Here is a 24,152-nt window from a genome sequence, read left to right on the forward strand (position 1 = left end):
TTAAAACAGTTATAGCATTTTGGGAAAAATTTGTTGTAGCGCTAAATCGATTTTCACAACAACCGGATGTCAGCTGTGTAATCGAAAAACTTAATTTGTATCGACCTTGCAGGAAAACGACAATCAGCCATTAATTGTTAGCGCTGTGAACCTAAAAACTTGCAGTTTACTTTGACTCAGTCAAATTTAAACTTATAAAGTAAATTCTAGAAGGATTTCGAACACTATATAAGAACTGTGAGCAGTCGGTGTACAGTGTATCCCACTGTATTGTTTGTGAGCGTCCCTAATTAAGGGTTGTGCTTCCTAGGCCATAAAGGCCGTTATTTCTTCTTTCAAGTGTTGTGACCACGCCCAAAAATAGGCCTCTCGGACACGGCTGTTATGGACATGGTGATCACAAATTTACAACAGCAACGTCAAGTGACTGAGCAGTTGCGCCGTGAGGCCGCGCTCAAAAGAATCACCGTCAGTAAAGCTGTCGAAGATATCATGAAGTACATAACGGAGCACGAACAGGAAGACTGCCTACTCGTTGGCTTCTCATCGCAGAAGTCAAATCCTTTCCGGGAGAAGAGTTCCTGTAGCATTCTCTAAGGTCATCATGCATCTCTACGTCAAGAAAATAATTTAACGATGTTCTATTATCTATATTTCTCATTCAAACTGTTCCTATCGTATTTGTATACAACAGAGATTTTGCAGAATGGCGTTTTCTTATGACTCCTAAAGTTTTTCCAATTTTCTGTATTTATATTTATACTTGTATAAGTTTGTCATCATTGACTGACCAAATGTAAGGACAGAGTTCCTCTTTTTTAAAATATGCCATTGCTAACATCAAGAATCTCTGCCATTGATATTTAATAACTATGGCCTATGACATTGAATTTAATAGAATTGGATCTGAACGATACATATTACTTTACAGCTTCATGTAAAATGTAAAAGCACTAATTGAAAATCCATTTATCGTGCAGATATTAGCCTAGCAGTTTCTATAATTCATTATGCAGGACTTTGATCACTTGTAATACAATGATTGTTTGATAAATGTTGTAAAGTCTAGTGTTCTACAAAATTCTGGTTTTGTCGTTTAACAAAGTTCACTTTTTAATTAGTCGATACTGCTACTCCATTGTTTTTGATTACACATAACATTATTGAAAAACATGTTGATATGAAAGTGACTATATGTAATGTGTAACAGGAATCATGTCACAAGTGACACAATTCATTGGTATAGAAAAAATTTAAACTATCTTCATCAATGCCAAAATAGCAGTATATCTTAAACTACTCTATATTTTTATAGAACATATACAAGACCACATTTAATTACTATTTACACATCTTGTAAGTAAAACTCATCTAATACAAAGCAAGTTAAAGCAAGTGAACAACTTAAATCTGCTACAAGCACTGCTTTTGCACGATTATGTCCATCAGTCATATCACTTTCAGAAAAAACACAAGCAGCTTTGAAATCTGACGAAACCAGTGCAAAGCTGATGCATCCGCGTTTACAAACCCATTAGTTTTCTGTGCGATGTATTCTGATTCTATTGTGTAATTATCTATGAAGGACAATTAACATAATTTTATATCATGATTGTGTCACAGATGATCAGACTATTTTCAATTTTTTTTTACAATAGTATAAAAGAGATATCATTGAAGCACACTGCATATTTTATACCTATTTCTGTATAGATGATTTACAATATAAAAATTACATGTTTAAGACAATATGTACAATATGTATGGTTCTAATTTGTGCCAATAAATTTGTGCGTAAAAAGATTAGGTATACTCAACTCACTCAACTCACTTTATTCAACACTTTGAAAAATTATACATGAAAACAAAAAAAATTAAGAAGTAATCGTGACCACAATAGCTACTGGAACAATCCTGGTTTCTGAGATAATAAAATCACAGTCTAATTATTATTAACATTTCATTTATATATCATTATTGTACTGTGCATCACTCTGAATATCAGAGTATTCAAGTTTAATCGCCTATTAGGAAAATAAACTGTCTCTACATATGACAGTTGCAGTTTACATTATGAAACCTGAGACATATTTATCACCACAATTAAATCATTTCCAGTCACAAAAAAATACGTTCGTTCTGATATTATAGTATGACGAAATTTTGGTTCCCTTTATAATAAGGCACTAAAGTGAGGAAAACCAATGAATAAATTTATCCTAATTTTGCAAATAGTGCAGTTCTGAAATGGAAATTTCATGTGATTATCTACAATATTATTTTGCATTTAACACAACGTGAATTATATGAAAACACAAAATAGACAAGTTAAAACTCTCTAATCTGTTAACGAACTTATATTATTATCAAAGATATCACAATATCATTATATTCCTCATTGTCTGCCAATTTACTGTTATCAGAAGTTCAAACTATTTCCGTCTTCTATTATCTTTCGTAGATAAACTCCTTGTTGTTCTAGATCCCTTTGAGATTTCATTCGACGATACAGTACAGGACAATCCAAAGAAGCACAATCCGCATTATCAGATCGTTTAACACAAGACTGACATATCTGCAATAATTACTTTGATCAGAAGCAATTCTCAATAATTTGTATACAATGAAAATTTTAATCACTTACTTTAATAAAATTATAGTAGCCTCGTTCTAGCTGTCTCAATTTTTCCTGTAGAATAACTAAAACTCGTTCAGGATACACAGCACAGTCATGACAAATTTTATTCTTTGAAAACTGTCCACAAACAGCACAAGCTGCTGTACCAAAATATTGAGAAATTGTTGTTTTCTGTTTATCTCCTGATTCTATGGTATAACGAGCGACAATTTGATGATGTGGCATTTCATTGAACCTAACAAATAAGTAAATAAGCGACTTGAGCAATGCAATAAAATAGAAATAAAACTACGCTCAACTTACCATGCGTTTATATCAACACCGAAGAGGTTAAAACATCGATTCAAGGGTGGTATAATAACTCTTGTGATGTAATAAATAGCATTTGGTCGCAATCCCGGGTCTGATATTAATTCCCAAGGACTTCTTACACAATGGATCAAAGCTTCATTTGGTGCACCAGCAACTATAATGTAACGTACTCGTTCACTGACCCTTGGTACAGCACGAGGATCTTTCTGAATAAGTCTTCGTGTAAGTTCAAGAGCTGGTACACAAGCTGATGCTTTGTATCCTTGAATTCCACGGAATTCGCGTGCAAAAGTTAAATCCTCAATAGATACTCGACCTTGTAGAATTTTTGTAAGCTGTCTGGTAACGTACTGCTTAACCAAAGACACATCTATTGTATCAAAAAGAATTCTTAAGGATTTTTCAAGGATCTGTAATATTGAAGAGTAAGCATATTAGATAATTACCTTGAAGCAAGTTTTATATATGTTGTATTTGGTATTGTACCTTTGAAACTGCTGGACAACCATCTCTGCGCACAGTCTCAATGCCCTTGGCTAAATATTCTGGTTTCTCTTGATCTGGACTTTCATACATATACCCGCAATATCGCTTCTTCGTCTACGTTCACATAATTACTTTACATTTTGTCCATAATATTAAGGATCGGGTAAAGAAAGACTAGAAAACTCACTTGTAAAATAGCTGGATGCAAGACTTTCTCAAACTTTAACTTGACAGGACGTGGATTAGCTGCAGTAACAGTATCAGCGATTTCAGCACCAACTTTAAATGCCTCAGCCTTCGACTTTCCTGGCAACAACACAAACAACGAATCTGTGTCACCATAAATAACACGAGCTCCCCATTCAGGTTTGGACTCTACAATTTTTATTGCCCGTTCTAACGTTTCTCTACCTTTACTCACAACACTGTCACCAATCTGAAATAAATCAGTAATAAATTAAACAACTATACAACTGATTGACTGTTACAATTTACAATCACACAAGTACTAACTTCGATACACGGCATTCTGCCACTGAAATTGGCAGCTGTATATCCATAAGTAACATTGGCAATAAGCTTGAGACCAAGTTGTCGCGAATGAAGAGCACGTTGCAGTGTGCGATCCTTTTGTGAATGATCTTTCATCGCTTTTTTCACCATCAACCGAGTGTCTAAGATTTCGCTTAACATCCTAGGAAGGATTCCTCTTCTTACCTCAGGCTTTACAAAGGCGACACCACAAGGTGCAAAATTAATATTATCACCTAATTTCAATATCGTGTCTTTAGTTACTTTGAGGGTCGTTGCACCAAATTCAAAGGGTTCTGACCTATACAGAAAACATGATTGTGATTCTATAATACATTAACTACGCAAGTAAAGGTGATACTTACTGTCCAATATGTTCGATTCGTCCCAAACATGTTGAAAAGCAATAGTTATATGCTATGATGATACTCGGATACAGACTTTGAAAGTCAAGGACTATCACTGGATCGCTGTAAAATTGTGACTCTGGTTCCATTATCAATGGTAGGGATTCCGGGGCCCTCATGTGAGCCCTTTGATTAGTACTTGGTGAAACTGGTACATAGTTGAGAGGTTTTGCTAGTCTTAGCATCATGGATTCCACACGAAATTGAGATCCTCTAGAGAAAACCTCATAAAATTGAATACCAAAGAGCCGTGCCAGTTCACCAGTTCTTCCTATAGATGATAATTTTTAAAAAAAGTGAGATAATATAAAGCTCCAGTTATTTAAATTTATTTTTTTTTTAATAAATGTGCTTCGAATTTACCAATCAGATCCAACTGATCCAGAATTTTGAATACTCCAAGAACTCGAGTAATGTAATGATCAACGACTTTCCACCTTGTTCTTGGATTTCGCTCACTCCACCAGGTAGTCAAAGTTTCAAAGGATGGGCAAGGATGACGTTCCTTCATTACGTGAAACATTACACTTTCAAAAGTGTAACTCAACAATGCTATGTTATTCGATTTAAGATTGAGACTTAGTACATTGTTGTGAAGAATTGTATTCCTATATTTAAGTTATCTTTAATGAGCTCTAATTGGATTTACCTGCTTCGTGCCTCATCAACCGCCAGGCATTGAGAATAATACGGCCAGAAAGTTTAACTCCAGCTAAAGCATCTAAATCTGGTGTCTGATTATCTGTATTAGCATTGTGATGAAAATTGGGAATACGTGAGATGCGTGCTGCTAAATTTAAACCTAGATAATTGGCCCTTTGGAAGACGTATCCCCAAGACAAGCATTCTATTTCCCAACCGATGAAGATGTCTGGATCGGTGCGACCAATCAGAAGAAGAAGTGCATTTAATAACTCTTTCTCGTTAGAGACGTAACTGGTTTCACAATTCGTATGGGAACCCAACAAATAGCTCGAGTTATTCTTAAAATTTTTAGCGGCCGGGCTAATAATTATATCACCTAGAATAATACATTCGTTTTTAAAAATGTTCAGAATTATTACTCCTGAATCCGTAATATATATTCGCCAACCATATTCTAACGGTTTCATCTTGGATGTTGTCGGCACATCGTTCTGGATAGCATAAAAGATTGCGCTTATTGAATCATGCTGAGGATCCGGCAATAAACTTCCACGTGTGCACACATGAACCTCCAAACACAATATCGTCAAGTATTGATGCTATTAACGAATAATAAGTAATATAATGTCACAAAATTATATTGAAGCGTATGACTTTGAAATACTTACTGTAACAATAGCTTTGACGTTTTGCAGATTCTCGTTTGCCACGTCTCTATCGCTACTGACATGACTCACACCTTCTATTTGTCCACACGAAATGCCCAAACGCCTCGACAGTTCACTTTTGTTGTATAAACTTAATTTTGGATTTGTACTATTTGTTAATTTGTCCGATGTGATGTCCCTGATAGAAACATTTTCCTGCACTGCATCATCCCTCAAAGACCATTGTTGCGATTTTACCCCTGTATCGTTTGCTCTATCAACTTCTACAGCAGATAATGAATCTTTGTATTGTTGACAACTTTTAGTTGTTTCATGAACAGGTAAAACCAAGTTGGAGATATTCGACATGGAGCATTCATTCTTCTCTTCAACAGTTATCGAGTCATTTTGTTTATTTTGTCGTTGTTCTTGTTCAATTTGTTGTTGGTGATCCGTTGTTTCCTTATTACTTTTCATTTTAGATTTTCGTGCTTCTAACCAGGCTCTAACGTTTTTTGGTGAAGGCGATTTGAACAATGGTTCTATATCCATAAATTCATGCCCAGCCAAGGCTTGAGTGATATTTGATCTCAATTTTGAACCGGATGGATGAAATTCATCCACTTTCATGCGACGCCACTTTCTTATACCAGTGACATTCTCCAAGAAGGATTTCCAGTTGGGTAATTCCGACATACCGGAAATTCGTGATTGAAAAATAGCTTTTTGTGCAGGAATATCAGATACGTTGCTATAAAATGGTGTTTTGTTTCTGTATTTTGGAATTCCATAAGATTCCATGCTTTCTATTACACTCGCTCGACTGGGAGGATCAATCTCTGGTAATATATCTATTTCCTTGCTACCATTTTCTTCATTATATGTTTTAAGATCTTGAGATGACTGACGAATCTCGTTTAGACGCGCATCCACGTACTGCGTAAACGTAACATTATGTACATCCTCCTCGTCAGTCAATTGATCTGCAGTCTCATCAATAACTCCTATTACAGAATTATCGAGGTTTGACATTTCTAATAATCTCTGCTCCGTAGTAACTTCGTTTTCTTCGTTATCGGAGTATTCTTCTTGTAAAATATTAAAATTCTGTTTTTCATTAGTGACCTTAAATAGTTTTGTACCAGAAATCGTAACTTCTTTCTCTTTTATTGTTTGAAGTTGTCCGTCTCCTCTTTCCGATTGTATTACGAAGTCAAGCCTTTTACGAACTTCAGTACCACTTCGAGTTGTAGTTTTGTTGTTCGCATCAGTAACTTTACTTGTACTTGCACAAGTACCCGTATTGTCTTGCAGTCCTTGTATCCACGTTCCTTGGTCTAGGTGAAATTATGAGCAAATAAATTGTTTTCTTTGTGAAAATATAGAAAGCAGCTTTGATTTATTCAATGAATCGAAATACAGAAAATTTGTATACAAAAGGAAAAGAGAAATAAAAGAAATGCTTTTAAAAAATGATCAATACAATGTGGGTATGTTCAGAAAATTCACATCTCGACACACTCACCCATTGAATTACTTCCCTTAGAAACTTTTGCCGAACTGCTGCCCTCACCTGAAATTGAAGAAATGGCTGTGTTAAATATCAAAAATTCCTTTAGCTCAATGCCAATTTGAAAAGTATTTAAATGTGTGCAACTTACAATGTTCATTTATAGGTGATAAAACGCTGTTTTCACGTAACGGACTACGACGCCGCGTGCGTCTCATTCTCTTGGGTGTAACGCATCCCGATTGCGAACAAGAACCCATATCAGAATTGGTATCAACCCCTCGACGATCACTACATTCGGCAGGTTCTTTTCTAGTAGAAGATACCTTGGGAGACGTGATAACAATATTTAGCGGTGAATAAGTTCGCGATATACGTCCAGGACTCTGTAACGTACTTGTTCTCAATGGAGACTGTAACGGAGTTTTTGGTGATAGTCCAGCTGTTCCCACGTTAATGCGTTTACGTGGAGATTCGTTGTCAGAATTGTAACTATGTTGTTTTCTTTTGCTACTCGGTGTAGCAATAGTCTTCACATTTTCCTGTGCGGATTTCCTGGACGATTTGTATATGCAGATACGCTTTTCCTCCCGCTCCACTGTTACATCAGGATCTATGGGCTCTGATTCGTCTGAACTTGTGTCCCCAGCACCGTCAAATGCAGGAATAGAAGATTTTGTCTTATATTGCCGTCTAATTAGTCTTGTGCGCTTAGCTTTCTTAGGAATTATTATACTTTGTTGTTGAAGCCATACCCTGGGCTCTTGCAGTTGTATGCATGTTGTTTGTCTTGTTGGTAGCCAATCAACTCTTTTCATGTGAACGTCACAGAGACCTATTTTGTACATGAAACGTTGTTTTAATGGGAGATTACTAATATTCACACGCATTTCATTATAACTTGTTGTTGCTACTAGCAGCTTAGAGTCTGCAAACAGTGTTTGCACTTTATTCCTCTGTTTTGCGATGTCTCTATGCGCTAATAGTTGTGGATCGGGATCTAATTTTCTAGCGATACTCAGTTTTTCCGTTATAGGCATGTTCAGATAATTAATACATGAATTATGTGTCGATTTATTTTTTTTCGAACGCCGAGAATGTAGCGCGTCAATCATTTTCATTGCTTTCTTGGATAGATGATTAATATCATGTTTTTGTGAAAGTACATCTTTCTTCTCTGTATGTTTAAACTTAATAATTTCTTCAGGGCGTGATACACTTTTATCTTTACTCGATGGTTTAAGGTACATTTTCAATTTATTTAAATCAATTCTCTCAAGATTGATGGAAACCTTTCTATGGTATACAGGTATTTCTTTTATCATTAAACTTTTTTCTTCATTAGTTTTATTTTCTGTGAAACTTAATCTGTTTGTTTTGATTTCTGATTCTATTTTCTCACTTTCAGCACATACATCAGAGATCCCTTTCATTCTACCGCTTGAATTGAATGAGGAATCAATCTCATTAACAATTATTGAGTTAATTAACAACCCCCTGGTATCCAGTACATCATTTAATAGATTTTCATTTTGTGATGTTTCAGCGTCTTCTTCGGCGACTGTGTCACTTGTCTCACTACTTCCATTCAAATCGTCCTCGTCGTAGACATCCAATCCCTGATGGTAGATCGTAGTAGAACAATCCTCTTTGTTACACGACTCGGCATGTGCAACTATGTTTTGTGATGTCGCAATATTTTCTCTTTCTTCTTTAGATTGTGGAGCAAAGTCTTCCTCGAAAAGACATTCTGGCACCTGCGAAGTTACAACGTCCACATCGTATTCTCTGTTGGGAGAAAAACAAATGTCAGTGTTTCTGACAAAATGCTCATAAATTTCAGTATCTTCCAACGTTTTGTTGGCAGGTGAAGGTATATCTTCCATCGGTCTCCTTCTTTCAAGTATTGGTGTTGATAAAGTCTCGTTGTTGCTCTCAATAACATTTGCTATTATAGTCAATTCATCAATTTCGTTTGAAAGGGTGTACGCCTCACTGTCAATGTTGACTTGGCAGTCATCACTGGCCACAGTTTTCGTAGAGGACAATGACACAATAACTGGCTCTCTCCTTCGCTGTCTCGACATCTTTTTCCTAGTAATCCTGTCACAAAATATATTTTGGCATTGTCTAACATTGCCTTGACGAAGCACACTTTTTGTAGAATTATCAATTTTATTAATAATTTTGTTACGAAGGAGAATTTTTAATCGAGTTCGCGAATCCATAGAATTAGTTACTTCCTGAACTGCAAAGTTACCTGTTTTTGATACATTTTCATCAACACTTTGGGGTTGTTCACCAGTTTTGATTTTGACAGGACTCAATACATCTGGACAAGCGTTAATACTGATTTTCCCAGAAGACCTTCTTCTCCGTTGTTTTTTGTTCCCTTGCGCATTCGAATTGTCCAACACAATTAGATTTTCATTGTTTGCGTGACAAGAGTTACACAAATTACTCTCTTTCTTACAGTCCAACGATTTGTTAATAGTTGTTTCTACGTCACAGTTGTTGTTAACATTTGAACTTGTACTTTGAGCGTGAATATCCTTTCGTGCAATCAATCTTTCTTTTTTACATTTCACAACTGGTTGTACATCGCTCCGAACTGACATGCATTTCCTTGTCTTAATATGCTTGAGACTCTTCTTCTTAGCCATCTTCAAGTTTAACTGATTTTCTACTTCTTTTGGCGACTCGAATGTTGTCTTACTAGCACAGTCGTTACCAGTATCAACAAAATTTAAAGTTTTAATACCACTGGCTGCATCCAAATCAATTTTTTTTAGTCGTATTACAGGAATTGGACATTGACGTTCGGTGCAAAGTATACTGTCTGATTTTTGCCGCTGTCCACGTCTTCTTTTCTCAATTACCCAAATTTGATTAGTAGAGGAACATTGTTTCAAGTGAATCTTCTTTTTGGAATATTTAACGTGTCTATGACCAACAACTCCCTGTAGATCACTGCTATGAGAGCGATACGACGAATAGTGAGAATACAGAGAAGCATCTACAGGAACATTGCTCATGCTATTTTCTTCGTCAATGGGTTTACTGTTTCTCGACCTTCTTGTACATTTGGAGCCATTTGATTTTATAACAGATTCTAGGTTGGTCTTACAAACAATTTTCTTTCTATTCAATCTATCATGAACTTCATTGCATTTTAGATTAATGCATTTCTTAGAATTTTTATATAGCCGTTTCGGTCTGGTACTCCTTATAACATTAGTATCACATTCAATGATTTCCTCGCCTTTCTGAATAGCTGAGATGCTGTCGCGATTAGAAGCGTGAGACGGATTCTCAGGTTGACCTACCTCACTTCCGAACTGTCCAGTTATTCTTTGGCTTACTTGACAATTGACTGACTCCTGTGAATTTTCAATGGAGCACTTTTTTAATGGTTCGTCCGTACATTGATGGTCTTCAAGTTCTTCCCAAGTAGCTATAACGTTGCAATTATAATCAAAATCATCCGGCGACATCTCTACGTGCTCCGTTGTCTTTTCATTCAACTTGGTAACGACGTCAAGACTTCTGTTATTATCACAGTCTTGTGTCTTAGGTATCACTGAAGAGTCAGTATTAATATCAGTCAAACTGTCAAAGCATGGAGATGTAGGTGCATCTAACTTCTTGCCAATTTCCGGTACTAGAGGCACTGCAGGATCTTCTATGATTGTCAAATTTATAGAATCAACATTTTTTAGATCCTTGAAAGCGTGTGGTAATAGAGAACTATCTAGCAAACTAGCGTATTGATCTTGCAGTTCCGTCAGATCTGATTTATCAAAGACAGCGCTCTCAGTGAAACATGGATCACCATTCAGCACTGTTTTTGTAGAGATACATTCATCCATGATGTTTTGTTTGTTCATATCTGATCCTTCGTTACTATTAAAGGATAGCATTTTTATTTCACTAATTGATTGGCAATTATCAAGATCAAGATCCAGATCTGATTCGACTTGTGATAGATGTTCAAAGAGTTCATTCAAAACTCCGTAAGGACAATCAGAACTCAATATATCGGATTCAACATTTGTTTCTGTACAAACAACGTAAGTAGAGCCTTTTGAACTTTCAAGTTGTGTGCTCGAATTATTTTCTTGGATATTCATAATCCCCTTTGGCGACAGTGTCAAATAGCTATGGCTTAAGTTCTTGGCTATGTTCGAATTGGGTGGCCTTATTTCTGATTTAAGAACTTTAGGTGACAGATCACCAGCTCCATCATATTGCGGAATGTCATCCTCTTCTTGAATATCGGTGGAATTGTTGCTGATTTCCGTTGGAAGAATCCTTTGATGAGGAGCACTTTCGAACGTGCTGCAACTAGGTACATTATTCTCTTTAGTGTTATTTTCGGATATGAATGACTGACCAGACGATTTTTGAGTAATATCCCATGAGCTCATTGTATCCAGTTCCAGACATGTTAGATTCAAATCAGCAATTTCATTGTCATCCTCATGATCATTTTTATTATCTATTCTAAGCAAGTCCGAGAATTGTGATCCAAGAACACTGTCATCGTCAACTATGGTATTGCTGTTAGACGAATTGCTTTGAGCCATATCCATCAACATCTCAACCAATTGCATATCATCCCCTGTTACTAAAACAAATGAAAAAATTCATGCGTCATAAACTCATTCATGTGAGTAACTTACGAATAGTTCGTATGTACACGAAAGAACATTCACTTACAAATACTACTGTCGCCATCACGATCTTCTCCTTTTTCCTGTACAAGAGGACTGACAGAAGTTGTCTTATCAGCATTAGTCACTAAATCATGATTACGTGTAAGTGTTCCATTACGTTCATCAGATGTCAAATGATTTTCAAGGCAGGAAGCACTCAATATTTCATCATTTTGTACCTCAACGGGATACGAAGATGGAGTATTACTTGTCGAAAGACTATTTTCATCGCACTAATCAACATAATTATATATTACTTAAACAGTCGAATAATATCTACATTTATATATTTCTTAAAGATTGTTACGTACTTGGGAAATCAAAAGCAGGCGTTGAGCCAATCGTTCTGCTTGATAAAGATCATTATCGGTAGGATTAAAGGGTGGCCTGTCAGGACTCAATGGGTTCATCAGCTGAGAATCACCACCATGCATTCCAGCTTGTGCCCTCCGAGTCCTCTCTTCATTCCAAATTGTAGCTAGCCCAGGATTTAAATCCAAACCTGCTTCTATTGTTTTCCTGTTAAGAATGTCTGATGCCAAAGCATCAACTTCTAGTTCACAGGTACTTTGACGTACGACAGAATATGCAAGGTATTCCTTTGAACTGGGTTCACTGTTATGATTACTCTCGCCACTTGATCCCATTTCTAATAAAGTGCGGGTGGAACGACGATATTTTACGTTATTTACATTTACAGTGCTCATGCCATAAATGTTGTAATCTATCATAAATTGTAAAATGTATGGGATATGAGCTTCATGTGGCTGTAGACTTTGCTTCAGTACTAAACCATTCTAAAAATTATTCACTGTATATCATAAGAGATTACTTATTAAGTCACTAATGCTGAAATTCAATGTATTAAACGATACCTGTAATAGATCAGTAGCTTTCTTGATCATTGCTGGATTATAAAAATATACTTTGAAAAATTGATGTTTCTTTTTGTGATATCCATAAAGCGGTCTACAAAGTAAATATTTTTTTACATGAGTTTTATGTGCCATCACACAAGCTTCATATAATATTTATAATTTGACAATTATTGACTTACATGCCAGATACTTTCTGAATCTTAAACACATGTTGATTTTTGGATGCTGTACATCCTAGAGATACATTGATTGCGGAGTCTAACGATGTGGCAAGATTATATGCGAGACTATTTCCATCTTCCATGCTTGTACATGGTACATAGATGTATGGAAATACTCCATGAATATGTAAACACGTTTTTTCACCTATATGTAGATATATTAAGTTATCAATTTATACAAACAATAACAGACAAATATTTGTAATCTTACCATTTTGCGTAGATCCAAAAATCCTAATAACAGGTACACGTTTCACTTCTGATCCACGAAAATCAGAATATGTGGGATCCAACCCAGGCACTGGTGCAGCTTGATAGCTGTCAGCAGTTACCAAGAGTATGGAAAACATCTAGTATATCTATTACAAACAGAATTTTAATATATTAATAAATATTTCCTATAAATAGTTTTAATGTGTATAAGTATTGTCCCAACACTGCCATGCAGATAATAATACTGGACACCTACCACAAATAATTGCACTGATTTTTATATATCTGCTTAATATAAAATGAATGTATCACAAAATATTAATAAGGAAAAAAGAGCCTTTAAACAGAGTCTAGCGAATTTTCGGCGCCAAATAATAAATTTCGTATAAGTATTCGTTAGGCACTCAGATTAGCGAAATAATTTTTACACTGCACCAAATATATATCATGCATTGCACGTGAGTGTTGCTACGCGCAAAATTCACCAAACATAAAAATCGAATGTGCAAGCACTCACCACGATTCTTTCTTTGAATATTGCAATTTTTAAAAGCGCTTTATACTAAATTCTTTCACGAAAGATGTCTATTGTCAAAGAAAGCCATTGCTTTACAGGCTTGATCTTGCAAATCGTTGTGCATACGTGCATTCATAATATTATCGTTACTAAATGGCGACAACTATTGTATTGAGAGCCAGCTGAAGAGCTTCATGAAATTTTCTAAGAGATAATGAACTCATTGGATAAGTTAATAATCGATACTTATCGTATCTTAGTAATTTAGTTACGTAGTTCGTAACTTACCGACGAAACAGTGTTTGTTGGATACAAGCGGATATTACATACAGGGCCATCTGATGAAAAATAGTTGATCTTTCTAGTTGTGATGTTTAAATTCATCTCAAAGATGGCTTTACCAATGTCTTCTCGGAATTGCTGTCCCCTTAAACCGTGAAATACGAATATTTAAAACAATGAGAATTGTATTATTACTTGTATTAATAAACTTAAGACTACTCGTCTCAGCAACAGATGATGGATCTAAGAAAAAATTGCAAATTGGCATTAAAAAACGTATCGACAATTGCAATGTGAGGTCAAAAAAGGGTGATGCACTGTATGTGCACTATGTGGTATGCTACAAATATTAATGTAGAACTTTTAATAAAAGTGTGTTACTTTTTAAATATATTTTCTATTCTAGGGTACATTGGAGAATGGAACAGAAATTGATAATAGTTCCAAATATGAAGAACCTTTTTTGATAACTTTGGGTTATGGACAGGTAATCAAAGGATTGGAACAAGGCCTCATGGGGTAGTTATTTAATTTAAACATTATTATCACATATGTTATACTCATTATTTTAGTCATATTGGTGATATTACGCATGTTTTTGATATTTTAGAATGTGTGCTGGTGAAAAAAGAAGACTTGTAATTCCTCCTGATTTGGCATATGGATCTCATGGAGCATTGCCAACAGTTCCTCCTGATGCTACTGTTATTTTTGTAATTGAACTCATAAAGTTAGTCCAGAAGGAAGTACTTTCACAGTCAGAAGAATTTGTTATGAGGGATGATTTGTAGCATTCTTTGTGAACAAAGGTCTCAGAGAAATGGACTGATGAACATTGAAGAGAAAACTATATTTTGTTTAAAAACCTATTGGATAGTCAAGAAAATATTTACAATGTATATTATTCTAATTAAGGTTTATTATATGGTACAATAGTTATATATATTAAATTTTATATATATAACAATAAAGCATATGAGAGAAGGCTCATTATTTAAGGAAGTTAATATATAATACAATTATGAATTATTAGTATTATTATATTTCTTATGTTTAATAAGTATAGTTTCAAGCTAAATTATACATTGACATTGTTCCAATGTTCTTTGTGCATTTATTTCTCAATTGGAACAAGTACCAGTTTGTTGCATGGTTGGGGAAATATAAACTTGACATTGTCTGAAGTGGCCTGAAGGCATTGCCCAATAAAGTGTAACACATGCTCTGGCACCTGCAAGTATAATCTGCCTTGAACAGTAGAAGATGTAAATAATATATAAGAATATGATTATAATAATACTGTGGATCAACAATAACGGTACAAATAATTTAGACGTAATATTAGTTCAGTAAATCCTTTTTTATCTCAATTCCATATGTGTACCTAAGTTTATTTTGAAGGTTATATTAAACTTGAGCAGTACAATTATACAGCTTACAAATTTTGATGTTGTGTATAGATAATTCGAAGTTATAACTTCTATTACACTTTTTTCCAGTTCAGTAATTTTTAAATATTTATAACATTTTAATATCTTGCTGTAAATTAATACATTAGCAAGATGATGGAACTAGAACGATTATCCTGCTTTCTGCGGAATGAATCACATATGGAGGAAGAAGAAGAAGAAGATCATGTCCCAGAAGAAGAACCAAATGATTTGATTGCAAAACGAGAAGAACGCAATAAAAGGTTTCAGAGGTAATATTATATATATGAAATTTTAATTTTTTATAATCAAATTTTTTAATTATATTTTGTTGTGTTCAGGGGACCCAGTTGGCATCAGTTTTGTGATGCTGTTTCTGACAATATTGTTCAATCTCTTCACACATTACATCAGATAGCTGTGGAATTTTGTGGTTTGTACTCTAAAATACATTTTGTATGTAAATTCTGTTATACCATTAAGTCAAATAATTTACTTTCAGAGGGTCAACCAATAGAAATGGCAAATGAAGCAGCAATATTTATGTTAAAACTTTTATTGAATGAAAAGAATATTACACAAAGTAATTTGAAAACTTTGCAGCAAATGTTTGGTGTTGTTACATCTGAATCCATTAATAAAATAATGCAGGTATAAAATGAGTAATACCAATTTCTGTCAGATTTATTGTAAACTTGAAATTTGACTATCATAATTTATATCAAACAAATTTTCAGGCTATTGCAAAAATTAGAGAAAACATAACTGAAGATGATCTCAACTTTTTATTTAATAATAGCAATGGAAACGATTCTATAAGTATGAATAAGTTAAATCATTTTGATACTAATATTGAGTATCACCCATTAAAAATTGAATATCCTGATACAAATATGCTGCTCGATATGTGTGCTCAGCATCCCATTCAATTGACAAGCAATTTCTCAATGGCATATCAAAATGATACAATCATAGCTGATAAAACAGAGGTTGGTTTTCTATTCATTGACAAGATTTAACTTTATTGAATGATAATAAAAAATTCTACTTCACAGTTTGACAAAAACCACTTGATGCAGGGTTTAAAGAAGTGTCACAGAAAATATTCTGATGAGATGAGCTATGAACAGTTCACAGATATGGTTATTAAGAAATTGGAAACTGCAGGGGACAATCTGCAGACCGATCTATTTGATCTGTTTGGATACGAGTACATTGATTTCGTTGAATACATGCTAGAGCATCAAAAGATAATAGTGGCTTTGCATGTTCTTCAAAAAATGCCAAAGAATATGCTTTGTAAGATTATTATTGTCAAAATCTTAATATTACATATATAAGCAATATATAAAATTTATGTGATTATTTTCTATTTAGCTCTACAAACACCTCAGATTGGCTGTCAGGTGATAGTTCAGTCAGAAAAGGAGAAACAGTTATTAAAGCAGGTACGCAAAGAAGAGAAAAAGCTCAATAAGTTAACAAGTAAATTGGAAGCAACGGATGATGGAGATGAGGATATATTTGACCCCCTCGAATTGCGTCAGAAACGTGTAGAAGCATTGAAAGCGATGCAAACACCAGTACTTTCGACAACAAAGAGGAATTTTGCACCATCAGCTATCCAAGAGAAGTTTCCTTTCGTATTTGATAGCAAAATAACATCTAAAGCTGCTGCTGGTACATAATAAAATTATTTCTACATCACTTTAAACATATATATTTTTAAAAACTTCTGTTATATACACAAGGTTTCATTTCTGGTCAAAAGATGATGCTACCAGAAAACGTCGTGAGAAAAGATTCTCAAATTTGCGAGGAAGTACACATACCAGTCCCTCCAGCAATACCGTTTGACGTGGGGAATGATCCTGTGATGATTTCTTCGTTAGACGAAGTATGTAAAAAAAAATTGTCACTGCTTTGGAAAATAAAAACTATTTTTTCAATATGTTTAATAACTACTTTTATTCGCAGATTGGACAAATGGCTTTTCACGGCATCAAATCTCTGAACAGAATTCAGAGTATCGTTTTTAACACAGCTTATCACACAAATGAAAACTTGTTGATCTGTGCGCCTACAGGTGCAGGCAAAACAAATGTTGCTATGCTCACTGTAGTTCATCAACTGAAAAATCACATTGAACTAGGTGTTCTACAGAAAGATCGTTTCAAAATCGTTTATATAGCACCGATGAAGGCTCTGGCAGCCGAAATGACTGCTAGTTTCAATAAGAAACTGGGTCCTCTTGGTGTGTCGGTTCGTGAACTTACAGGTGACATGCAGCTGACTAAAGCTGAGATTCAGCAAACTCAAATGATAGTGACTACTCCTGAAAAATGGGACGTGGTCACTAGGAAAGGAACTGGGGACGTAGCTTTGACAAGTATCGTCAAGCTTTTGATTATAGATGAAGTACATCTCCTGCATGGTGACCGTGGTCCTGTAGTAGAGGCACTTGTCGCTCGAACTCTTAGACAGGTACGTTATTTCTGTATACTCTTATTGTTTTTTTTTTGGATGTAACTTTTGTTCTATGTTGTCTGCTCTTCAAATATATTAATTGTGTAGGTTGAAACTTCACAAAGTATGATACGTATTGTTGGATTGTCTGCAACGTTACCAAATTATTTGGACGTCGCCAGATTCCTTAGAGTCAATCCGTATAAGGGTCTTTTTTATTTTGATCATCGGTTTCGACCTGTACCACTTAGCCAAACTTTCATTGGCGTTAAGGCTGTAAAGCCACTTCAACAAATGGCCGACATGGATGCCGTATGCTATGATCAAGTAGTAGATATGGTTCGAAAAGGACATCAGGTATATTTTAAACAACTATAGATATTTATCGATAGGCTGTTAGTCCAAGATCTTATTCATAGACCAATATCTTATTCATAGGTCATGGTATTTGTACATGCAAGAAACGCAACGATTCGTACTGCCACTGTGCTCAAAGAAATGGCTATTAAAAATGGTACTCTGCGACTATTCACTCCTGAAGGAAATACTGGATTGGCTCAGAAAGCTTTTGCCAAATCAAGAAACAAATATCTTGGCGAACTTTTTAGTTCTGGTTTCTCTGTGCATCATGCCGGTATGCTGCGTACCGATAGGTTCGTATATCGACACCTTAAATTCCCATTACGTTAAAGAGAAAGTATTTGTTACAAGAGTCTACATGTCTTTATTATTCATCTAGAAACTTGGTGGAAAAGTATTTTAGCGAGGGTTTGATCAAAGTATTGGTGTGTACGTCTACTTTGGCTTGGGGAGTAAACTTACCTGCACATGGTGTTGTAATACGAGTAAGAAAACAATATTGAGATTAAAAAAACAAAATATAAAATGTTTTACATATAATTTTAATTTTATCATTAGGGAACTGAGATATATGATGCGAAACATGGATCTTTTGTGGATCTTGGTATTCTTGATGTACTCCAAATTTTTGGTCGTGCTGGCAGACCCCAGTTTGATACTTCAGGTCATGCAATTATTATCACAAACCATAACAAATTGTCGCATTATCTGTCTTTATTGACCAACCAATTTCCAATTGAGAGTAGCTTCATTACTTATCTAGCTGACAATCTAAATGCTGAAGTAAGTGTAATCCTCGTACAGTAATAGCTTGAAAATAAATAATTGAAGGCAATTCTATAATGTTCATAAATTTGTCTTAGATAACGTTAGGCACGATATCAAACGTCAGAGAGGCTGTGGAATGGCTCAGTTATACATATCTCTTTGTACGGATGAAATTGAATCACTTGGCTTACGGTATTCATTTTCAAGACATGATCGAGGATCCGAATTTGGAACGTAAAAGACGAGAGTTGATCGATACAGCTGCTAATGCGCTTGATAAAGCAAAGATGATACGCTACAACTCACGCACCGGAGATCTTAGTGTTACTGGTACATAAATCAACAGTAGCAACGTTAAAAACAATATTGCATTAACGGTATTAAATCTGTATGTCGTTTTAATAGATTTGGGACGGACCGCAAGTCACTTTTACATCAAATATGACACTGTGGAAATATTTAATGATTTGGCAAAGCCTATTATGACGGAACCTGATATACTCGAAATGATATCTCGTTCTCAAGAATTCGAGCAACTAAAGGTATACACATTATTAATAAGCGCGTAAGATACGGTACAGCAAATGTTGTATTTGACTTTGTTCATTCAGGTCAGAGATGACGAGCTTGATGAATTGGATAACTTGCTACGAGATTATTGTGAGGTCGTAGCACAAGGTGGTGCCGAAAACGTTCATGGGAAAGTTAATATTCTCATTCAAACTTACTTGTCTCGTGGACGAGTTAATTCTTTCTCGTTACTCTCGGATCAAGCTTACATTACACAGGTTCGTATAAATTTTAATAGATATTTGCAAAAGTTTTGTTCTTTACTTACTTGTTTTTCTTATTATTGTATTTCTAACAGAACGCAGTGCGTATATGTCGAGCGTTATTTGAAATAGTACTGCGACAGAACAACGCCATAATGACTGGACGATTATTAGGAATGGCAAAGATGCTGGAACTGCAACAGTGGGATCATATGAGTCCCATGCGTCAATTTTATTGTTTACCTGCTGATGTTATTACGAAAATTGAAAATCTTCAGCTGACAGTTGATAAGCTCAAAGAGATGGATGTTCGTGAAATCGGTAATTTCACTAATGTTTGACCAAGTCCACTTTTACAATAACGGAATATTGAATCTGCAATAATTTTTTAATAGGTAACATATTGCGGAATCAGAAGACTGCGGCCTTGATAAAGAAATGTTGCGAGGAATTTCCATCCCTTGAATTAGAAGCGAGCCTTCAACCTATCACACGCACGATTTTACGTATCCGTTTGAAAATTCATCCGCAATTTCGGTGGAATGATAAAATTCACGGAAAGAGTTCGGAAACCTTTTGGATATGGATTGAGGATCCGGATAATAATTTTATTTATCATCACGAGTATTTTTTACTAACGCGAAAAATGGTTGGTTGAACTCAATCAATTTCACAACTGAAATATTTTGTTATTAATGTTGTTATGTTTCAATCATGATTATTAACATTTCTGTTTTAGGTATTCAGCAATGCCGAACAAGAATTGGTCATGACTATACCTTTATCAGAGCCATTACCTGCACAGTATTTAGTGAGAGCATCAAGTGATCGGTGGTTGGGTTGTGAGTCAGTCTTAGCATTAACATTTCATGATCTTATCCTTCCAGAAACACATCCTCCGCATACTGGTAAATTTAAAATTCTTACATCAACAACAACTGCAACGTAGAAATGAAATTTTCGACAAAATTTCATGTACTTCTTCATTTGTAGATCTGTTGGAATTACAACCATTACCAGTAACCGCATTGAAGGATTCCAAATTCGAGAGCCTTTACAAATTCTCTCACTTCAATCCTATACAAACCCAAATATTCCACTGTCTCTACCATACTGACAACAATGTCCTTCTGGGTGCTCCGACAGGTTCAGGAAAAACTATCGCAGCAGAGATTGCCATGTTTCGAGTCTTTAAACAATACCCAAAACAAAAGGTGAGATTGAACTTATATAACTTAGTGCTGTCTCTATGAAAATGATTTCAGGTTGTGTATATAGCGCCCTTGAAGGCTCTAGTAAGGGAACGAATGTCTGACTGGAAAGTAAGACTACAAGAAACACTTGGTAAAAATGTGGTTGAATTGACAGGCGATGTTTCGCCTGACATAAGAGCAATTGCTAGTGCTAGCGTAATCGTAACAACTCCTGAGAAGTGGGATGGTATAAGTCGTAGCTGGCAGACAAGAAATTACGTCCAAGATGTGGGATTAATAATTATAGACGAGATCCATTTACTTGGTGAAAATCGTGGACCTGTACTTGAAGTGATAGTTTCCAGAACGAATTTCATTGCTTCTCATACAACAAGGACGCTACGAATTGTGGGATTGTCGACTGCATTAGCTAACGCAGTGGATTTAGCCAATTGGCTTGGTATAGACCAGGTTCGTTGGAGTTGCATCAAGCTGTCAGTTGATAAGGTGTCAGAAAGAATTTTATTATTCTCTGTTGTACTTTATATAGATGGGTCTGTACAATTTCCGGCCATCCGTACGACCAGTACCTTTGGAAGTTCACATTAGCGGATTTCCTGGGAAGCATTACTGTCCTCGTATGGCAACAATGAATAGACCAACATTTCAAGCGATACGTCAACACGCACCAAATAGTCCGTCTCTTGTATTCGTTTCATCTCGTCGACAAACTCGTCTCACGGCTTTAGATTTGATAGCATACCTCGCGGCTGAAGACGATCCTAAACAGTGGTTGCATATGCCAGATGATGAGATGGATAACATCCTGGAGAACGTGAAAGATTCGAATCTGAAATTGACTCTTGCATTTGGCATAGGACTTCATCATGCTGGGCTTCAGGAAAGAGATAGAACAACGGTGGAAGAGTTGTTTGTAAACAACAAGATACAAGTGAGTATTGTTGTCGAGATAAGATTTGTTAACTTAAAATTAATACGATATACTGTTGTTCTTGTACAGGTACTCATTACAACAGCAACCTTAGCGTGGGGTGTTAACTTCCCAGCACATTTAGTTGTCATAAAGGGAACAGAGTACTACGATGGAAAGGCGAAGCGTTACGTGGATATGCCAATAACTGATGTTCTCCAGATGATGGGTCGAGCAGGTAGACCTCAATTCGACGATTCTGGAGTCGCTGTCGTCCTGGTGCATGACATTAAAAAGAATTTCTATAAGAAGTTCCTCTACGAACCTTTTCCTGTCGAGTCCAGCCTCTTGGATGTGCTGCCTGATCACATCAACGCCGAGATCGTGGCTGGCACAATAAAGAATAAACAGGAGTTCCTAGATTACCTAACGTGGACGTATTTCTTTAGAAGATTAATGAGGAACCCAAGATATTACAATCTTGAGGTTCTGGAACAAGAGGAGATCAACCACTATCTGTCAGAACTCGTTGCCAAAACTGTCAGTGTCCTTGCCAACGCGCACTGTATCGATTTTGACGAAAATGAACAGTCGCTTTACCCACTCTCAATGGGAAGAATAGCATCGTTTTATTATCTTTCGCATCAGACTATGTCCGTGTTTGAGGAAAGACTACAGAAGAACCTTCCCCTGGAGGAATATGTACGAATATTGTGTGAAGCATACGAGTATAATGAGCTACCAGTACGACACAACGAGGACATTCTCAACGAGGAATTAGCTAAGATGTGTCGATACTCGGTTGATAGATACAAGTATGATTCGCCTAATACCAAGGCATTTCTACTTCTTCAGGCCCACTTCTCACGACTGCCTCTTCCTTGTGCGGATTACCTAACCGATTTAAAATCCGTGCTAGATCAAACAATTCGAATACTTCAGGCTATGATAGACGTCGTTGCAGAACATGGCTGGTTAGCAAGTACTCTCAGAGTAATGCAGATTCTGCAGATGATAATACAAGCCAGATGGGTCGATGAATCTGCTCTGATCACATTGCCACACGTGGAGAAAGATCACTTGCATTTATTCTCCTCGCTACCAAAGAACTTGCCCACACTTTGCTCAGTAACGCACAATAATTATGAGAGGTTAGCCAAAGCTCTGCGATCGGAGTTCACAGAGAGAGAGATACAGCAAGTGCACAAAGTGATAAAGGAGCTACCCGTTATCTGCGTGGACTTGACACTTCAAGGGTGGTGGGCGAGTGGCGACCAGGAGAAGAGAATCCAATTGTCAGCAAAACCTGATCAATTCGTGGACATTCACGAGGGTCAAGACTATACTTTGGTTGTAGGTTTGAAAAAAAAGAATGCTTCGGCCAATCTGAAGGCTCATTGTCCAATGTTTGCAAGGGGAAAGGATGAAGGCTGGTTCCTTACCTTAGGCGACATTAGCCAGGAAGAATTATGGGCGCTGAAAAGGACTACTGGGGTCAGAGGGCAGCGCAGATGTAATCAATTGCTATTCACTGCTCCTTCAACTTTAGGTGAGTTGTCGCATAAGAGTCTTGTTTTTTTTTTTGTGCTATATAGGATACTGAATAATTTTGTTTTTCATTAGGTCGAATGAAATTGACATTTTACTTGATGTCAGATTGCTATATCGGATTGGATCAGCAATACGATATATATTTGAATGTGATACCGTGTCCAGCGGAAAATGCGTATTAACTGTATGAACAAATTTGATAGACCTGGAACATTTTTTACTGTAATGTTTTTCCAACAATTAAACGCTGTGCATCATTTTTATATGTCCAGTGTGGCATTTAGAATATAATTGAGATATTCCGAAATGGGTAATAAATAAGTTTCCTCTTGTATTTAATATATAATTAAACTTCAAATTCTATATGAAATAATATTGATTATGTTTATCGAGTAGCACATCACATTATGTAACTCTTCACTCGCAGCTTCTTTTTTTAAATTAAATTCCAATCGAGATATAGTTATGAGTTTTTAATTTTTTCCACGATTAGCACATTAACACTAGATTGCCCAAGAAAGTCATTTTGACTGCTTTTTAATTTCAATTAGAAAAACAATTATGTATATAATGACACAATTTCTTAGAACTTTGTGACTTTTTCTACAACATATAAATTCGTTTATTAATAATTGTAGTTACCTCCCCCCTCCTTCATTTCCGGTATATATATATGTG

General features: G+C 35.7%; 4 protein-coding genes across 11 annotated transcripts; 3 read left to right on the forward strand and 1 right to left on the reverse strand.

Moving 5' to 3' along the window:
• Positions 1-45: 45 nt before the first annotated feature.
• On the forward strand, positions 46-1,803 carry LOC107269053 (guanine nucleotide-binding protein subunit gamma-1). Its single transcript, XM_015742480.2, has one exon. It carries the CDS (start codon positions 385-387, stop codon positions 595-597), a length of 213 nt encoding a protein of 70 aa, XP_015597966.1. The 5' UTR covers positions 46-384; the 3' UTR covers positions 598-1,803.
• A 7-nt stretch (positions 1,804-1,810) lies between these two features.
• Positions 1,811-13,875, reverse strand: LOC107268924 (DNA polymerase zeta catalytic subunit). 6 transcript variants are annotated; one of them, XM_015742221.2, is made up of 20 exons: positions 13,721-13,872; positions 13,202-13,349; positions 12,949-13,135; positions 12,767-12,860; positions 12,203-12,688; positions 11,896-12,124; positions 7,328-11,803; positions 7,192-7,239; positions 5,688-7,003; positions 5,468-5,618; positions 5,024-5,395; positions 4,738-4,926; positions 4,333-4,645; positions 3,950-4,268; positions 3,848-3,872; positions 3,624-3,742; positions 3,437-3,550; positions 2,942-3,360; positions 2,645-2,873; positions 1,811-2,575 (listed from the first exon to the last, which is right to left on the reverse strand). In XM_015742221.2, exons 2-20 carry the CDS (start codon positions 13,338-13,340, stop codon positions 2,420-2,422), a joined length of 9,381 nt encoding a protein of 3,126 aa, XP_015597707.1. In that variant the 5' UTR covers positions 13,341-13,349; positions 13,721-13,872; the 3' UTR covers positions 1,811-2,419. The 6 variants fall into 6 exon arrangements, with proteins under 6 accessions (XP_015597707.1, XP_015597697.1, XP_015597687.1 ...); XM_015742211.2 differs by having other exon boundaries at positions 3,624-3,872; positions 5,468-5,588; XM_015742201.2 differs by having other exon boundaries at positions 3,624-3,872.
• A 164-nt stretch (positions 13,876-14,039) lies between these two features.
• Positions 14,040-14,933, forward strand: LOC107268825 (peptidyl-prolyl cis-trans isomerase FKBP2). Its single transcript, XM_015741969.2, has 3 exons — positions 14,040-14,337; positions 14,409-14,521; positions 14,613-14,933. Exons 1-3 carry the CDS (start codon positions 14,179-14,181, stop codon positions 14,791-14,793), a joined length of 453 nt encoding a protein of 150 aa, XP_015597455.1. The 5' UTR covers positions 14,040-14,178; the 3' UTR covers positions 14,794-14,933.
• Positions 14,934-15,170: 237 nt separating this feature from the next.
• Positions 15,171-23,936, forward strand: LOC107269428 (activating signal cointegrator 1 complex subunit 3). 3 transcript variants are annotated; one of them, XM_015743264.2, is made up of 24 exons: positions 15,171-15,320; positions 15,561-15,704; positions 15,774-15,865; positions 15,935-16,083; positions 16,170-16,421; positions 16,488-16,731; positions 16,810-17,112; positions 17,184-17,329; positions 17,410-17,916; positions 18,007-18,255; positions 18,337-18,551; positions 18,638-18,743; positions 18,817-19,041; positions 19,122-19,356; positions 19,432-19,568; positions 19,638-19,814; positions 19,895-20,120; positions 20,195-20,448; positions 20,539-20,707; positions 20,793-21,013; positions 21,065-21,463; positions 21,543-21,944; positions 22,014-23,472; positions 23,547-23,936. In XM_015743264.2, the coding sequence occupies exons 2-24, from the start codon at positions 15,565-15,567 to the stop codon at positions 23,654-23,656; spliced, it is 6,417 nt and encodes a 2,138-aa protein (XP_015598750.1). In that variant the 5' UTR covers positions 15,171-15,320; positions 15,561-15,564; the 3' UTR covers positions 23,657-23,936. The 3 variants fall into 3 exon arrangements, with proteins under 3 accessions (XP_015598750.1, XP_024942317.1, XP_015598741.1); XM_025086549.1 differs by having other exon boundaries at positions 15,191-15,320; positions 15,507-15,704; XM_015743255.2 differs by having other exon boundaries at positions 15,196-15,320; positions 15,502-15,704.
• Positions 23,937-24,152: the final 216 nt, after the last annotated feature.

This window comes from Cephus cinctus, unplaced genomic scaffold (genome assembly GCF_000341935.2).
Source record: "Cephus cinctus unplaced genomic scaffold, Ccin1 Ccin1_scaffold0068, whole genome shotgun sequence".
Classification (NCBI taxonomy): Eukaryota; Metazoa; Arthropoda; class Insecta; order Hymenoptera; family Cephidae; genus Cephus; species Cephus cinctus.

Coding starts and splice junctions, on each gene's coding strand:
- LOC107268825 (XM_015741969.2), top strand. CDS start 14,179: ATGAGAATTGTATTATTACTTGTATTAATAAACTTAAGACTACTCGTC. Junction 14,338..14,408: donor CACTGTATGTGCACTATGTG/GTATGCTACAAA, acceptor TTTCTATTCTAG/GGTACATTGGAGAATGGAAC. Junction 14,522..14,612: donor TTGGAACAAGGCCTCATGGG/GTAGTTATTTAA, acceptor TTGATATTTTAG/AATGTGTGCTGGTGAAAAAA.
- LOC107269428 (XM_015743264.2), top strand. CDS start 15,565: ATGATGGAACTAGAACGATTATCCTGCTTTCTGCGGAATGAATCACAT. Junction 17,330..17,409: donor TGATTTCTTCGTTAGACGAA/GTATGTAAAAAA, acceptor TTTTATTCGCAG/ATTGGACAAATGGCTTTTCA. Junction 18,256..18,336: donor TGGTTCGAAAAGGACATCAG/GTATATTTTAAA, acceptor TCTTATTCATAG/GTCATGGTATTTGTACATGC.
- LOC107269053 (XM_015742480.2), top strand. CDS start 385: ATGGACATGGTGATCACAAATTTACAACAGCAACGTCAAGTGACTGAG.
- LOC107268924 (XM_015742201.2), bottom strand. CDS start 13,340: ATGTTTTCCATACTCTTGGTAACTGCTGACAGCTATCAAGCTGCACCA. Junction 11,804..11,895: donor TGATGGCGACAGTAGTATTT/GTAAGTGAATGT, acceptor CATTTGTTTTAG/TAACAGGGGATGATATGCAA. Junction 3,361..3,436: donor GTTGTCCAGCAGTTTCAAAG/GTACAATACCAA, acceptor TCAATATTACAG/ATCCTTGAAAAATCCTTAAG.